Source organism: Antechinus flavipes, chromosome 3 (assembly GCF_016432865.1).
Source record: "Antechinus flavipes isolate AdamAnt ecotype Samford, QLD, Australia chromosome 3, AdamAnt_v2, whole genome shotgun sequence".
NCBI lineage: Eukaryota > Metazoa > Chordata > Mammalia > Dasyuromorphia > Dasyuridae > Antechinus > Antechinus flavipes.
Genome location: NC_067400.1, coordinates 304,548,415 through 304,566,240, shown reverse-complemented (window position 1 = coordinate 304,566,240; position 17,826 = coordinate 304,548,415). Strand labels below are relative to the sequence as shown.

The 17,826-nt window shown below is 32.6% G+C and overlaps 1 protein-coding gene across 1 annotated transcript; it reads right to left on the bottom strand.

The window, feature by feature from the left end:
- Positions 1 to 971: 971 nt before the first annotated feature.
- ABHD10 (abhydrolase domain containing 10, depalmitoylase) lies at positions 972 to 16,588 on the bottom strand. Its single transcript, XM_051985271.1, has 5 exons — positions 16,243 to 16,588; positions 13,577 to 13,760; positions 5,337 to 5,448; positions 4,645 to 4,782; positions 972 to 2,030 (listed from the first exon to the last, which is right to left on the bottom strand). Exons 1-5 carry the CDS (start codon positions 16,571 to 16,573, stop codon positions 1,689 to 1,691), a joined length of 1,107 nt encoding a protein of 368 aa, XP_051841231.1. The 5' UTR covers positions 16,574 to 16,588; the 3' UTR covers positions 972 to 1,688.
- Between the last annotated feature and the right edge of the window lie 1,238 nt (positions 16,589 to 17,826).

Below are 17,826 nucleotides of genomic sequence, written 5' to 3'. Positions count from 1 at the left end.
CTATGAAGTTTCTTTATTTAAAGGCCCACCAAACAGTTTTTGTTTTTACTATAGTTTGGCCCTCCAACAGTCTGAGGGACAGTGAACTGGCCCCCTATTTAAAAAGTTTGAGGACCCCTGAGAATAACATGTATCTAGGAATGTATAAAATTCTTCTTACCTTACAGAGAAACAGGAAGGTGACAAGACAGGTTAAGGTAAGGATTCTCAGAAGAGTAGGTAAATTAAGGAATAGAAGGGGAAGGGAAGAGGATAAGGGAGGGGCCTAGGAATGAGTATGGATTAGAGACAGTGGTCAGAAGTAAATTAGATATATGAGGAGGGATAAGAAAAAAAGAAAGGGAGAGAAGGATATGCAGTGAGGAAAAATAGGATGGAGGAATGTGAATTTTTTTGTTGTTGTTTAGTTTTTCTTTTGCAAGGCAATCAGGGGTCACACAGCTACTAAGTGTCAAGTATCTGAAGTTGGATTTGAACCCAGGTCTCTTCCTTTGCTTCAGTTAATGAAATATAAAATAGTATTAGCTTTTTTGCCACCTTCCCTTCTCCCCTTCCTTTACCTTCAATCACTGAATTTGCAGTCTATTATAACCTTCTACTAAGCTCCCCTTTCCCTTAACTCCTCACTTATTGAGTTATTGCTTAGCTACATAAATCTATTCCATTCTATACATCTGAGATAGATTTTTTTTTTTAATCCCACATCAAAGACTTGAAAATTTATTCAGGATAAATGTAACCTTATATTTGCTTCATTTGGTAACATGGCAAGACATTTCCTCCAAGTCATCAATCAATTAAATAAGTACTTGTGCACAAGGTAGAAGGGATACAAAGACAAAAAGAAACAGTCATCCTTCAAGCTTTACAAATTTGTTAATGTGGAAGTGACTAAGGATTCTTAAAGGCTATGTCATTGAAAGGTAAGCCTGAAAAGTTATCTACTGAAGTCCAGCAATAAATCGGCCAAATTAAACGTGGCAAGGTTTATTCAGATATCGAACTCTTTAATTTTAAGAATTCATGAAAGCATGGAAGGATTACAATATGCATTGGCCTAAAAGTACACATATGAATAAAATAATGGATCCTGGAAATTTTGAAGTAAATTTAAATATAACTTCTAAATAAAACAAAGTTTGCAAACTTAATGCTTAATTCACATGAAGGTACTTGGAATAATTTTCTGATAAACTTAATTTAAAATATTTTATAGGATCTATCAATAACATATTTCATAAAAGCCACAATCTTTTGCATTTTGAACTTTATTATTATTATCAGATTTTTTCAAAATTTAATTTCACTGAACAATTCTGATATATTTTGTGAATTTATATACCTGAACATAAAACTATTACAATTATTTCACAAATCTTCATATTTAATGGTCCTAAATGAAAAACTATGCTTTATTTTACAATTCAAGAAGCATTAACCAAATATAACAGTTGGCACAGTCAACACAATTTCATGGTAAAAAAGAGTGTAGGAAACATTGTAATGAAAAAAAAAAAAAAAAAAACTAGAATGGAAGGAAAGAGAAAGATTTCCAAAAGCAACCTATACTTTATTCACAATATCTATCATCTGTGCAAATGTAGCATTAAGGAAAGTCTCAGTGTATTTACAATATGGAGGATTTTGATCAACCACACAATAAAGTATGTATTTGTGCCACCATAAATTCAATTTGAGGTGCTAATCTTATCAATTAAATCATCAATGGTGTACACAAGAAGTTTGATGTCATCCTTCTCCTTCATTCGATGATCACTATTTTTACGGAGGATGACATCTACATCTGTGCTGATCACACGGTTAGCAACGTGCATGGAGGTTTGCCATGGAATGACATCATCCTTCATGCCATGTAGCAATCTTACAGGGCACATCACAGGGATAGGGCCATGTAATAAGCAGTGGAGTTTTGCCTCTTTAATGAAACCGTAGTGAAAGACATAAAATCCATCATCACTGTATTTTGTTGGCACCTTCCATACACCTTTCACTTCTATCTCTTTTTTTGCCTGTTGGGAAAAGTCAGGACTTTAAAATATGCACTTATGTTTACATCCCATAGTTAACAAAATGCAAAGACTGAGAAAAGAGAAAACACAACAAAAATATCACCATTTTAGTATTTCAAATTCAAATATTTTGTTGTTGTTGTAATAAAATCCTAATTTAAGAATAAAAGAAAGAACAAAATCTCAAACTAGTAGTAGCTATATACAGTGAAAAGTTCAGGGGAAAAAAATCAGCTTAATATCAAAATACATATTTTTCAGTATCCATAAAGGATATAAAGAATGAGGAGTTTCCCATCCTCAAAGAGGAGATACTTGAGTAGAGGAATAAGATACACACACACACACACAAATAATTACAATATAAGGCAGGATGGGCCCAAGAGCAATGGGAATAGCATCGCTTCCAGCCCAATGCCCTCAGCTACCATCCTAGGAAAATACCCAATATTGTCACTGCCCCTTCAACAGGTGCTACAGCCACAACTTCGAGAACCCACAAAAAGTCTATGATACCATCAAAGAATTCAAACTTTAGAAGCTGATGATTTATTAGTAGAAATTATATTAATGAAAAATTGACATGTGCTTTGCTATTTCCCCCTAAGGATGGTGGGACTTTTCCATCTGATCTGCAGCGGATACCTTCAATATGTGTTGTCTCCCTTATTAGAATGAGTTCCTTGTTTTTCAACTTGTATCTCTAGAACTCAGCACGGTGTTACATAAATAGTAAGCACTTTATAAAGGCTTTATTGATTCTCTTATTAAATACCTAATATATTTCAGGCAGGTACTATGCAAATACAACTTAGATACTTATGTCATTTTGATCAATGTATTAAATTTCAAGTTGAAGTTACAACTATGGCGTCTACTTTTCCTAATTCTAAGCATTTTTAAAGATATTTTAAAAAGGGATCATTTAAATTAAATAATGGGAAAAATCCATACTCCCCAAATATTAATATTAAAGGAAAAATATTAATCAATAAGCCTACTTTCTCATCTTTAGAAAATCATTAAAATATATTACTAATTCAAGTATTATAGACAAAAATATCAGAAGGGAGGCAGACTTTCAAATATTATTTTCTACAACAAAGCTTTTTAAACTGTTAGTCACAACCCTACATAACTGAATGTGGGGGGTCATAAAAAATTTGGCAATAATAAAAAGTATCAAATATCTGCCAAAATTTAATTCTTTATTTAAAGATAAATATGTATATACATCTCATTAATATGCCAGTTTGCTTTCATCTTTAATAAATGATAAAATCATACCAAAAATTGTTTTAAAATAAAATTTTCTATGATTTATTATTGGTAAATGTCTAATTTGTATACTTATTTTATATGCCTAAACACCCGGGATAAAATTTCTTGGGCAAAAAGGAATTGCTAGTAGGAAAAGTTTAAGAAGTCTAGCTGTACAGTAGATCATATTTTTGTAGTTACCCAGTGTTTATTATTTGCTGCTTATTAGTGTCTAGTACACAGCCTAGCACTTAATAGGTTCTTAAATACTTCCTAATTGACTATCAAAAAAAATTCAATTCAGTAAAATGAGACTTAAAAGTTGTCCCTCAACAAAGAGTCTCTCATATATAAATTAAAGTCCTGCAAAATTTCTTAAGAAACATTTAAGAGGATAGGTACAGAGAGAAGTTTAGAATTCATTGAAATGGGAAGTGAGAGAAATTTGGTTTCAAAAAAGTTGTGGTCATAATTGATGCAGCAATCTAACTGAAGAGAAAATGAGCACTAATAAAGTAATGGCATGAGATCTGAGGAAAATATTTATGATACCACTTTCACCTTTTTCTTTTTTTTCTCATATCTTTCTTTCTCCTTGAATCTTCTTATATAATAGTAATATATCTAAATACAACCAAAGCTGCTGATCCTTGGCCTAAAAGGAAAGTGTTGTCACTTGTAACCTGACATTTAAGGCAGAAATTTTCATTTGACTGGCTCAGAGTTGTAAATTATGTAGAACTCTCATTCCCACTTTATTTTTATTACTGTAGCTTGTAGTGCCCTCAAACAGATGTCTTAGAATAATGTATGATAGATTTATCAACTTCTGTTCTTTCAGACATTTTTTTCTCTGCCACAAATTTGTGTAAGTACTAAACTGAACCAATTTAGCATTATAAAACATAAAAAAGATAAGAAGTGGAAAAAACAGACCAAATGAATGTTTAAGCAACAAGCAAGGGTGAAATCAAAAGAACAAAAATGGACAGGTGCAAAAGATCACAAAAGATATGGGCAAAATAAAGTAATGTGATTAGTAAAGAAAGACACATACTATGGAAGCAATTTGAGAAAGTGGCCATGAATGGCTCAAGACAAAAATCTAGTAGAAAGGCTTTGAAGAAATAAGAAAGGAAAATGAAGTGAACCTTGAAGTAAGAGACAGCAATAACTAATGGACTATTCATGAGAAGGCAAGAAAGGGACTTAAAAAAATATATAAAAATCATAGTCTTTAATAAGCATGTTTTTAGAGGCCTCTCTTGTTACACACACACACACACACACACACTCTCTCTCTCTCTCTCTCTCTCTCTTCTCTCCCCCTTTTTTTCTCTCTTTCTCTACTTACCTCAACAGAAAGTTGATTAAATTTTGCTACCACACTATCTGCTGCTGTAGCTATGCCAATGAGAGCTGCTACCTTCACTGGGCGTGCAATTGCAGCATGAAGCATTAGCCAGCCACCCAAGCTAGATCCAACCAATATCTAGAAATAAAAATATTTATTTTAAAATAGGGTACTGAAATCCACAAAATTAATACTTTACATAATGATTGTCTCTGATTCTAAACTATGGGCCACTGACATATTTGGGAGGATGCACAGTTGAAGAATTAACTCTCCATAAGTGGTTGAAAATCAGGAGGATAAATTAGGATTGGGTGCTAGAACATGATTTCAACATTTATTCCCTGCAGTCATCGGACTCAGTTTCTTTGAACTTCAGTTCCCTGATGTGTAAATCGAAAATAACAATACTAAGTAGTATCAAAAAGCTAATGTAAAGTCCAAATAAGTTAATATATGAAGAGTGATTTATGAAGTTGAAAAGAACTATGTAAACATGAGCTATTATTATTACAATATAAAGAATTACTGTATGGAAAAAAATTTAAATCATTAATAAGAGAAAGAAAACTGTAGCAATAATTTTTTTAAGTCAAGTTGCAAAATTTTGTCTTTTGTCTCTTCCCCTTTTAAAGTATATATCAAGAATCTAACTTATTATCTGATGTCAACACTTAATCACATAAAATAACCTGAGGTCCTTCTGCTACATCATCAATTATAGAGAGAACATCTTTTCTCCATTTCCCCAATGTACATTCTTCAAAATTGCCACCTGAATTTCCACATCCTGCATAATCAAATCTGTAAAATAAGAAAATGTGTAAAATCAAACCTCTAAAATAACAAAATATGTAAAGAGAATTTTTTATTACCTTGATAATCAAAAAGCACAGATAACATTCCCTTTCCCCCTTCGTATTCTATAATGCAAGTACAAAGAGAATCTGCCAGTAATATACAAAGATACATAAGGTTTGAGATGTTTAAAAAATAAATTTTGATCTAAACAAAATAAAATGATGCTTTGTAAAGTATTTATCTTTACAATGGTCAAATCAGGTTGTCTTTTCTCTTTTCAAAATAAGCAACCTAAACAGATATAAAATATAGGGAAAAGGGACAGAACTTTTTCTCCCACAAACATCTGACAAGATACTGAGTTCTAAAAATCAAAGGTATATAAAATGTTCAAGTGATATTGCTTAAACATGTAAAAACCAGGCATTCTTAAGATTCCATATAAATTGTAGATCATTCCAATTCCCATACAATGTGGATAAATAATAAAACTCTTAAACGCAATTATTTTGGAGGTGTGGTAGAGGTGCTTGGAGCCTTAAGAACTATTAGTTATTTATTTTTCCAAAAGAAAAAAAGGTTTACTGATTTTCTTATTTGTGAATTTCTTGCCGAAGTCATCTACATGGGCTGTGTATGTGTGAATATATGTGTGTATGTACGTATGTATAGATATCAATATATATGTTTCTGTCTTCCTAGAGACTACAAAACATAGAAAGAAGTAGGTGCTGGCATCCATTTATTCCTAACTTAGCATATGTGCTGCTGAAGAAAAAAAATTATTCATTTATTCCAAACAACAGAAATAAAGAATTTTGGTTTATTTGCTTGAACAAATACTAAGATCTTGAAGTAGAAAATAAGGATCTCATTCCAACATAAGCTTATCATCAAAAATCCAAGCTTTTTTTTGATACTTATAGTTTATGAAATAAAATTTATTAAATTCCATAAAGCAAAACTTATGTTAAATCTCAAAATCTTTTAGGGTCTTTGTTTTCCCACCAGTTGTTTATTGAAAATGAGTAATTTATGCCTTTAAACAGTGAAGGTCATTAAGGCTACACCCAACTCAACATCTTCCTCAAAAGTCTGTTTCTGTAAATGGCACCACCTTCTCCTAGTAACAGAGGCTGGAAATTTTAGTCATTTTTTTGACTCTCTAGCTATTCATGGACAATTACTTGATTATGTAGAACCCAGTCCTTATATGACTAGAGATATGTGTATGGGGAAAACAAGGACCTAAAAGTAAAAAGAGATCATATATTTGTAGTAATATGCATATATAATATGAAAAGGATATAAAATGTCCTATTTATATTAAATAACAATTGAAGAATAAGTTATTAAATATAAATGAAAGAAATAATATTTTCCAGGAGTCAAAATGCTACCTTACCATCCTTAATTACATTTGGATAGAAAAGCTTTTTTAAATAGAACTAAGGAAAAACTGAGAGGATAGTTTAATCTATATATTTTCATACATAAATTATCTATAAATTTATATGCAAATTGATTTCCATAAATTAACCTATTAAAGTCATTATTAATACTAGAGTATTGGTGCTGGGAGCAACCAGTCTGGGTAAAACAGTATAAGCCGGATATATTACAGCAGCAAGAAAACACCTGATTCCTAATAATTAGGCAAAAGATCTAAGTCATAAAAAATGTTAAATTATGTTTCAATGTTTTGTGTTTAAAAATACAGCTAAGTAAGGGAAAAGGCCCAAGATGTCTGAACATCATTGAGAAGATAGCCTAAAATTAAAAAAATTACAGAGGATAATCAAGCGTTTAACTTCCATTGGTATTATGAACAGGTTTTTAAGAACAGTATTGGCTAATTTCTATTTTGCTACACTGTTTTCTAGGATAATTCATTCTTTTTATGGACTATTCATTGTGAACAAAATACAATATACTACTTGGGGGAGGTAGCTAACACTGCTTATCTTAATTTATTATTTAATTAGGAAACTATGAAAATATAACCAATTTATACAATAATAGTTCAATTTCTAACTATTTGCACCAAAGATCTTGAAGACTATGCTGTTTAATAGTCAAGTAGGTCAAGATCACACTCCTCTCTTTTGGAGAACTTATTCTAGGAAAGGTCTGATTCTGATACAGATAGCATCCTGAGTGGAGATGATAAAAATCTCTTAATTGCTACCTGACAATATACAAGTTTATAAACTGGGTACTGAATAACCATGGAACCCTTGGAAAAATATATACAAATATAAAGAACCAAACTATAGAATTACTAAAATCAGAAATGTTCAAAACTAAATTGTTTTAATAGAACATTTACAAAGGAATGCAATCTTAATAGTTTTTAATGATATTAGGGTTATATATTGGTAAAAAAAAAAAAAAAGAATAACGATGTAAGGCAATTCAAACAGGAAAATATCCAGTTGACAGGGCAGGAATCTTGAAGTTTGTGATTAGAATCTTTTAATGTATAGTTATAATGGCAGAAGAGGATCAAAAACATTATGCATAATCTGAACGATTAACAACCTTTGGCGGCTTATTCTGGTAAGATATAATTTATCTCAAAAAGTAAGAAAATGATGTATTCTAAATGGCTTTAAAAAAAGAATCAATCTTTTAATAGCAGAAATATTTTAATTGAATTACAAAACTTCTCATTACCTATTTGACCTAGAAAGTAAAACACAATGAAAAGAACATAATTTGGCTTTTTTTTTAAATTATAGCTTTTTATTGACAGAACATATGGATGGGTAATTTTTCAACATTGACCCTTGCAAATCACTTTTGTTCCAACTTTTCCCTTCTTTCCTTCCATTCCGTTCCCTAGATGGCAGGCAGTCTCATACATGTTAAACATGTTAAAGTATATCTTAAATACAATATCTGTGTACATATCATAATTTGGCTTTTTTATAATTATTCAGGGTAATTTTTATGAATGGGTGAAATAGTGTTGGAATATACACTTAACCAAGAATTATTCTGACTTGTTTTCAAGCAAAAATTCTTTAAAGGGGCAGATGAGCAAAAGAAAGCTTTCTTCTGAAAGGTCAAGTACATACAGTGGCATGTTCTTTAGGACAACGTAACAGATCATTTTTGTAACTGTTAAATTAAAGATCAATGTAGACTTCTCTGAAGGGTAGACTCCCTCACTTCTTTTGTCTTCCCAGTACCAAAACAACCTTTAATAGATTTGTTTTCATTATTCAGGAAAAAAAAAAAAAAAAAAAACAAGAGAAAACAGAAAATTTCTTCTTCTTGGTCTTTTTCTCTCACTTATGTATTTACTATGATATAAGCTGTATTTTTTCCATATTATGAGTTGGACATAGTTGTAAAATACATGAGTTGACATGTCTGCAGTAATACCAATGCCTGAGTAAAAGGAACCTCAGAGGCTACCAAAGTCATTATATCTAATTAACATTTACATAAGATTTAAAAAGTTTTTCCATTGAACAAATTAATTCTGAAAGAAGAAACTGTAGTAGTGAGGAAAAACAACTTACATTATATTATTCTTTACAAAGAACTTAATATCTATGTCTTAAAAGAATGTAACCAGTTTTCAAAACTTTAAATAATCAAATGAATATGTTAGCATCACTAATGCTAAGATAAACATATGTTTAAAAGATCTGATGTTTCACTTTATTCATAAAATTAGAAAAGCTAATAAAATTCAGAAATAATTAATGTTGAAGGGGCTAGAAGAAAACAGGAAAGTAATACATTATTGGTAGAGTTGCAAATTAGTTATCAATTCAGAACTATGGAAGAAAAGTGATTCAACTGTTCACATTTTTTAATCCGCTAGTCCCAATGATGAAGTTGAGGGAAATCTAAAGTCCAATCTATATCAAAGTATGCAAAACACCATTTTTGATGGTGGCAAACAAGTGGTCATGAAATGGCTGCTCAACTATTTGGGAATGGCTAAACAAACTGTGATATATGAATCTAACAAAAAATATTATTGTATAACAAGAAATGCAAAAATGAAGGATGATGCAGAGAAACCAGGAAAAATCTGTATGATTTAGTAGAAAAGAACGTCAAAGCATCTGAATTAAAAATCTACTATTGACACATTGCTTGTATCTTGAGCAGTGTATCCTTGACAATGTCTCTTTGGATCTTAGTTACCTTAACTGTAAAAATGAAAGGGTTGGATTGGATAACTTCTGAGGTCCTGTCTAATGTTAGGTCTAGGAACTCAGGAAGCAAAGTGTAATGTGATGTATCTGAAAAGATCCCTAAAAAGAAGCTAAGCCTCTGAGAAAATGGAAGCCCAAAAATAGTTCAAGAGAACAGAGAGTGATACATCATTCCTTTGTTTCAGTAGATGGGGATTAGGGACAGCACTCTTCATGTTATAGACATAGTTACTGTACTGTTGTTTAACTTTGGGAGGTTAGTGGAGAGGAGATTCCAAGACATAATTCTGATTAAAAAAAAAAAGGCACCAACAATGTATTTTTTAAAAAGCAGGTTAATTCACAATAAAAATCTTTTGTACATTTTTGCACATTGATGATTAAGACTTTGGAATGAGAAACAGATAAATGAACAAAAAAGTAATTATAAAAATGTATATAACTCAAATATCACTAGCTTTATAGCTTTTCCTTTGCCAACGATAATATTTTATGTTGTCCTATATGACAATATTAGTCAACATATATTCAGAACTTAAAATAACAGCACTGTAGAAATATAAACTTTTGACTCAGTCTTCATCAGTGTTATTCTAACCACAGACATAATGACAAAAGTTTGAGGGAATAATTAAGTCAAGAAATAAATTTGACATCCTTGCCCCTTTTGCTTCTATTGCTTTTTCCTTTTACTCACAACTTATCCAAATCTGATTCACTCTTTAAAATATCTCCATTAAGATTCTTGTATAAAATCTCCAGTTATGATTTCATTCCTCAGTTCTCTACTATTTCTTGTAATAATTGAGCATTTAATCTGGTCCACTCAACAATGCTAGAATCACACAATCTAAGAGGTAAAAGGGACTTTCCAGATCATACAATATATCCAACTTCCCCTACCTGATTTTCAGGGTTGTGGGAATTCTGAGGTCCAGAAAGTTACATATTTTTGCCAGAGGTCACACAACTACTTAGTGGTAAAGCTATACATAAAAACTCAGATGTCTTCTTAAATGAGTGCTCTTCCTTTTATATCTCCTTTATAATTCCTCTTGTAGCACTTATTTAGATATTACATATACATACAGAGCTATCTCTGCATTCTGATTTCACTTTACAAGAGTATATTTTATCATAATAGAAGCATTTTAGAGCTGAAAGAGACTTCAGAGATCTAGTTCAACTCTCATTTTATACATTAGATTACTGATAGCCAGAGATGAAAAGTAGCTTACCCAAGGTCAAATAGCCAGTAGGTGTCAGAGCCAGGATTTGAAACTAGGTCATCTGACTGCAGATTGAGTCTTTTTACTACCTTCTTTTGTAATTTGTTTTTCACATACAGACACTATGTTTCATAATTATATGTCTTACAATTTTAGCACTACATGAATACTCAGTAAGAACACAGGGTTTTGAGAATATATCTTTGAGAATATATTTTAGATAATATATAATTCTCAATTTAATTAGTTTCTAAAATAACTTGTTCTGATTCTCAAAACAACCAAATATAATGAAAAATTCTGAAGGTTACATGTCTGCCATACACATATATACAAGTATAGATAGATAGATAGCTATAGATATATAGATAGATGTATATATGTATATCTGCAATTATCTGTGTCAGACAAAATATAACTTTTCCAAAATGTTTATGTGAATGTTAGTTAAATTTACCCCCATGAAATTTGTAGCATAGCAGGCTTTGGATTACTATTTCTTTAATATGTGAATAACTCTGATGCCTGCACAATAACTAAATTAATTAGCTAAAATGGTGCCAAAATGAGAGATCATTAAATGTAACCACTCTTTCTTAGTGTGATCTCACTCATTCTCCTCGTTTCAATTACCAATCCTACAGAGATGATTTAAATCTCTATATTTTCCCAGTCTCTTCTCAGCACTATATTTCTCTATTTCCAACTATCTGCATCTAAACTGCATTAGAGATACTTAAATGCAGCATATTCAAAACTTAAATACTCATAATGTCACCATTTTCCCAATCACTCAGGTTTGTAAGCTCTGGCATTGTTCTCTACCCCCGTATGCAAGTTTTCCCCAAACACTGCCTCCTTAATGGCAGGAATTTTGTCTTTTTTTTTCTTGCTTTATATTCCCAATATTTAAACAAATTCCTGGAACATAGTAGGTGTCTAATAACTGTTTGCTTAAATCCTTCTAATTTTACCTGAAACTCTGTTATATCCACATCCTCTCGAGTTCTATTGAAATCATCACAGTTCAGGCTCTCATTTTTTCATGCAAGTTATTACAATATCCTAGCTATCTTCTTGTTGCCAGTCCATTTCTTTTTCAGTCCAATCATCAGGATTCTGTCTTTAAAAAAAAAATCTTCCTAATGCACTGCTATCTGACAATGCCATTCTTACATTCCAAAATCTTCAATGGTTCTCCAATTCCTACCATACAAAGGATAAATTCCTGACACTAGCTTTAACAATAACTAGTTGCCCAGTTTGGTAGCAACTAGCTTTCTCTTGCCACTATTTTTTGTACAAATTGTTCTTCTGGTTTTGCTCACATCAGTTTGCTATCATTCACACAATCTTCCCAGGTTCCTCTGAAACTATTCTTTCATAATTTCTAGTAGTACAATAGTATTTCATTACATTCATATATCATAACTTATTCAGCATTTCCCAATTGTTAAGCATCTCCTAATGCCCAATAATTTTGAATTCTTTGCTATTATAAAAAGTTATATAAATTTTTGTAAATATCAGTCCTCCCCCCCTCCCTTTTTTTTTTTTTTTTTTTTTTAAATCTCTGAGGTACAGACCTAGTGGGTCAAAGTCTATGCACAATTTTGTAACTTCTAAGAATAAAGTTTTTAAAAGACTAAATTAATAATAGAAAAGAAATGTTTAATTTACTGGAGAATAAACCTATTAAACCCTTTAGAAGCACTATTTACTATTTTTAGTCTAGGGTATTTTTAGTCCAGGGTATTTTTTTCCCAAAATACATTTACTTAATGTAAATGTATTTTTCACTAGTTTTCTAAATAATCAACCCATTCATCCAAGTAGTTTAGTTGGGGAATACTACTATGTATTAACAAAAATGTAAGTAAATATGTGAGATTCCATAGACCCTGTCCTTAAGTAGTTTATAATTGAATGGGACAGATATAAATAAATAACATAAAGGAGAATGAACTTAGATAATGTTTTAAATTTAGTCAAAATGATATGGGGAATTTGGAGAGAGAAAGCACTTCTGGGGGTGGGATAAAGATCGAAGAAGAAAAACTTCATTGGGAATACAGCCCTTAAATTAGGCTTGAAGGGTAGGAAGAACAACTTCAGGAAATAGATACTGGGAAGAGATCTAGGGTATTGGGAAGGGATTTGAGTATAGTAAGATAAAGAATCAATTCAAAGCCTAGGGAGTTGTGTCAGCAAAGGTTTGGAGGTGGGAAATGAAGAAAAGATAATGGCCTTAACTTGAATATAATCAAGTTCGAAAGACCTTAGGAACTCTAATCAATATAGTAACTAACCATAATTTCAAATGAATCATTATTAAACACACTATCTACCTTCTATCAGAGGCATGGACTCAGTGAAGATTGTGACCCCCCCCCTTTTTTTTTTTTGGACAGCGCCAATACAGGAGATTTCATTTTTCTTTCTTTTACAATGAAAAGGAGAAAACAAAGGATGCTGGGTTTTGGTTAACTGAAAAATATTTTTTATTATATTTATCATAATCTATCTAAATTTTTTAGAATTCCAAAATGACAGGATTAAAATTAATGTAAAATCATTGCCTCCTAATCTACAATATGCAAGTTATACTGTTATTATAATAATAACAAAATAAAAATATTGGCTGTATCTTATTCTGGTTAATTCTAACCAAATAGCCATCATTATCCTATATAACAGCAATATTCTCTCTAAACTGTTTCCTACCTTATATAGGCATGACCTAGAGATTTGCAAAATTCTTCAATTGCCATTGCTTTTGTCCCATTCATATTAGAAAGATAGCCTGGGATGAAAATAACGCCTGGGGTTTTGCCTTTTAGCTTCTTATATGCCAGATTTGGAAGGTCTGGTCGATTAAGGTAAGAAAAATTTGTCCTCCATCTGCAAACTAAAAAAAGCAAAAAACACATTGAAATATCATGTTTTACCTTGTACAGACACTTTCCTAAGAATGCCTCAAAATATCTTCAAAATTAACAAACATAACTTTTGTTTTGTATCAAACATTCCATGAAACATCAATTAGTTCATTTTGACTTTAGAATAATATGAGGATTATGAGAAATATATTTGAAAAGAACCAGAATGTAGAGGACCTAATGTTAGCCTATATAATTTGTATGTTATCTACTCAGTAAGAGGGAATCAAGTAAGGGTTCTGAGCAAGAAATATTGTTAAATTAATGCATCATTTATGGACCAAAGCTACACATTAATTTGATATTACATAAAAAGTATTGCAATTGGTAAATAGGTTGGAGGAAATCAGACATGCCAAGAAAGTACAACAGTCTAGGTGAAAGCCAATGACAGCCAAAATAGAGTGGTAAAGAACCAAATTAGAGTGTTAAATTTATTGTTTCAGGTCAAAAGGGCTTGATAACTTACTGGATATAAAGAATATGGAAGAGAAAAATCAAAATTAATAGCTAGGTGTTGTAGCATATAGTGATCAAAGCCTAAAATCAGGAAGATTCATGTGTTCAATATATGGCCTCAAATTCTGACTGACCATAGGAAAGTTACTTAATCCTGTTTGTCTCAGTTTCTTCAACTGTAAAATACGCTGGCCAAGGAAATGGCAACTCATTCCAGTGTCTTTGCCACGAAAATCTCATGGAGTCATGGAGTCAGACATTACTGAAAACAACTAATAACAACAAAGGATAATATCAACTTTTCAAGCCCAGATGATGATGTGTTATTAACAGAAAGGGAGAAAAAAGGAAATTTGGGAGAGATATTACTTCAGTTTTAGACATGATGAATTTGAGCTATGGTAAGGATAGATAGATAGAAACTGTTAAGCTCACAGATCTACAGAGTGCAAAGAGCCCTTAGAAGTCATCTAGTTCAATTTCCGAATTTTACATATGAGGAAACCGAGACCTGGAGAAGTTAAAATACTTGCCTAAGAACACAAAAATAGTAAGCATCAGAAGCAGATTTTGAACCCAAATCCTGTGAATACAAGTTCAGCAATCTTTCTCTTGTACCATAGTAGATTTACTGGAAATGTGTTTGTGGACCTCAGGAATGATGAATGATGTCAAGACTAAAAACATAGATTAGGAAATCAATTCCACTGTAAATTTTAAGCACATGGCCTATATTTTCTCTTTTTTTTTCTATTCTTCCATATGATCTAATTCAGTATTCAGAAACAACAGAACTTGTGTTGAATGAATGTCAGTAAAATTTCTCTGACAAAATTAAAAACTGTCTTTTATCTACATTGTAGCTAATCTTTTATACATTAAACAATTCTTTCTATACCATTCACAAAATTAAAAAAAAAAAAAGATTTACACAATCCATTTAATTCAAAAAACATTTATTAAGTGTGTTTAAGAACAGGCAAGGTATATGAGTCCTAGAAAATACCCAGCCCCCTTTAAAACAAAACAAAAGCTAAAAACTTAACCATGCTTGCTCAGAAGCTTACATTCTACTTAGGGGAAAAACAACATGTATACAAGTAAACATAAAGTAACAGAGAATAATTTTAAGAGCAAGAGAGTGCTAACAACTAACTAAACAGATTAGGAAAAGTGTCTAACAGATTGTGATGTGTAAAGTGTTCTGTATCCATAAATCTGAGATTCCTCGAGGTGAAGAGGAAGATGTAAATCCAGCCTACTGATCAATTTATCATTTTTAATACAAAAATTGATACCTTGGGGAAAGTATTTCAAATTATTGCTAACATGTCAACATTTCTTTATTTGAACAAAATATAAGCAGCTTGCATTTGGAAAATTAAAAAAAAATCTCCCAAAATATCCAATAATGTGCTTGATGTAAAATAAATAAATAAACAAATCAAACTCAGACCCCTGGATCCCAGGCTATAAACTGGTACTAAAAGCAGAGGTTCAAAATGAATAATGTGAATAAGTTTGAGTGCTGAACATAACGAGGAAAAAAAAAAAAAAAAAACACTCTTCTCAATTTATAGACAAAAGGGACAAAAAATCCGTACCTGCCCAAAGTACTCGACCCATACTACTCCAGCCATTTTCCCTCTCCCTCCCTCCCTTCTTTCTTTGTGATAAATTTAAGGAAAAATATTTGAAAGCTATGATGCTGAAAACATGATTAGGGAATGTCTGAGTATGGGATGGTATTGGGGATTTAAATTTCAATGGACACTAAGGTAAGACTCCTGAAATGAAGGAAGGGCGGGAGGGGGGAAAGGAGGAAAAAATGGAAGAGATGGATGAGGAAAGGAAAGGGAAAAGGAAGGAGGAGGAGGAAGCGAAGGAGGAAGAGAAGGGGGAGGGGAAGGAGGACTGAGGGCGGCAAAAGGGGCCCAGAGGCGGGTCAGGCCCAGAAAGAGCACGGCAGCCACCGCTCCTCCGGACACTGACCTGGGAGCCTCCGGGGCGTCCTCTCGATCCTTCGAGAGAGCAATGCGGCGAGGCCGAAGGTGATGGTAGCCCAGTCCCAACTCTTCGGTCGCACCAAGGATGCGGCAGACACCAGCAACCCGGTTCCCGCCATCTTCCCGGCAGCCAGCCTGCTCCCCTTCGCGCCTGCGCCCTTTGCTCTCCGCGGAGCGGGGTGGGGGTGGGGGTGGGGGCCCTCGGAGTTGCTCTTACGCTTCCGTCCGCCTCCCGGAGTTCCCAGGCTTGGCGGAGCGCTCCGCTCCTCCCCGCGACGAGGAACCTCCGACCCGGACGTCCTAGATTCAAATTCCATTTTCCAACACGTGTTGGTTGTGTGACCCTGGGCTACCCCGTACCGGAAGGTTCTACCCCTTAATACTCCGTATTAAGCACGAACCTAGTTACTTAAAAATTTGTGTGGACCGTAACATGTGTGAGTGTGGGTGTGTCTACCTGGTTCCCTATTTCTTCCCCTCTTCATCTCCACCTCCAGTTTTCCTGGTTTCCTTATCAAGTCCTAGCCAAATTACCCATCTTTTACAAAAAAAAATCTTTTCTGATTCCTCTCAATCCTAATGTTTTCCTTCTGTTGATTATTTCCTGTAATCAGGAATTTTGTACGTACATGGTTATTCTCATATTGTATTTATTTTGTACATACATGGTTATTCTCATATTGTATTTATTTTGTACGTACATGGTTATTCTCATATTGTATTTATTTTGTACGTACACGGTTATTCTCATATTGTATTTATTTTGTACGTACATGGTTATTCTCATATTGTGCTCCTTGAGAGAAGATTTTTTTGACTTTCTTTTTCGTCTCCCTAACCCTTAGCATAGTGCCATTCACGTGATAGCGAGGGGGAGGAGAATCAAGCATCTATTGACTAACACTGTGCTAAGTATTTTTACAAACATCGCATTTGATCAAACCAAGATGCTTAATAAATGCTTATTAACCAAATTCTAAAATTACTAGTGAACCCTATTGACAAATTTAATGGCCTTTTTCTCAATTCTTATCTCTTTTGACCTCTTTATATATATAGCCTTTTACACTGTTGATCATCTTTTTCCTCCTGATACTCCCTCCATGACATTGCTGTCTGCTAGATATCTAACAGCTTCTTCTCAATCTTCTTTGCTGCATGTTCAATTAGGTCATTTCTTATAATCATTGGTGTTTCACAGGACTCTGTCTTGGGCCCTCTTTTCTTTTCCCTCAGTTATCTATTTCACATCGCAATTTTCCCCAACATGGTTTCATTATACTGCAGGAGATGTAAGACATTAAATGGGAATTTGAGGAGAGTTTGCAAAAGTTGCAAATGACATGTGAAAGTTAGCATTTGACAAGTTTAGAAACTTAGAAATGCATAGAATAAATGTATAATATAATATCAACATATTTTGTCCTTAATACCATAACTATGACAATTTAAAAAAAAGTTAAATAAAAAGTTAAAGTTTGTGAAAAGAACATGAAAGCCAGCAGACAACACACTAGTGTTTTTATTTAACAATGACCACAGTACTCTACTGATACCCTCACAGTATCAG

Coding starts and splice junctions, on each gene's coding strand:
- ABHD10 (XM_051985271.1), bottom strand. CDS start 16,573: ATGGAATTTGAATCTAGGACGTCCGGGTCGGAGGTTCCTCGTCGCGGG. Junction 4,783..5,336: donor ATGTAGCAGAAGGACCTCAG/GTTATTTTATGT, acceptor TTTTATTTCTAG/ATATTGGTTGGATCTAGCTT. Junction 2,031..4,644: donor TTAATCAACTTTCTGTTGAG/GTAAGTAGAGAA, acceptor TTTTCCCAACAG/GCAAAAAAAGAGATAGAAGT.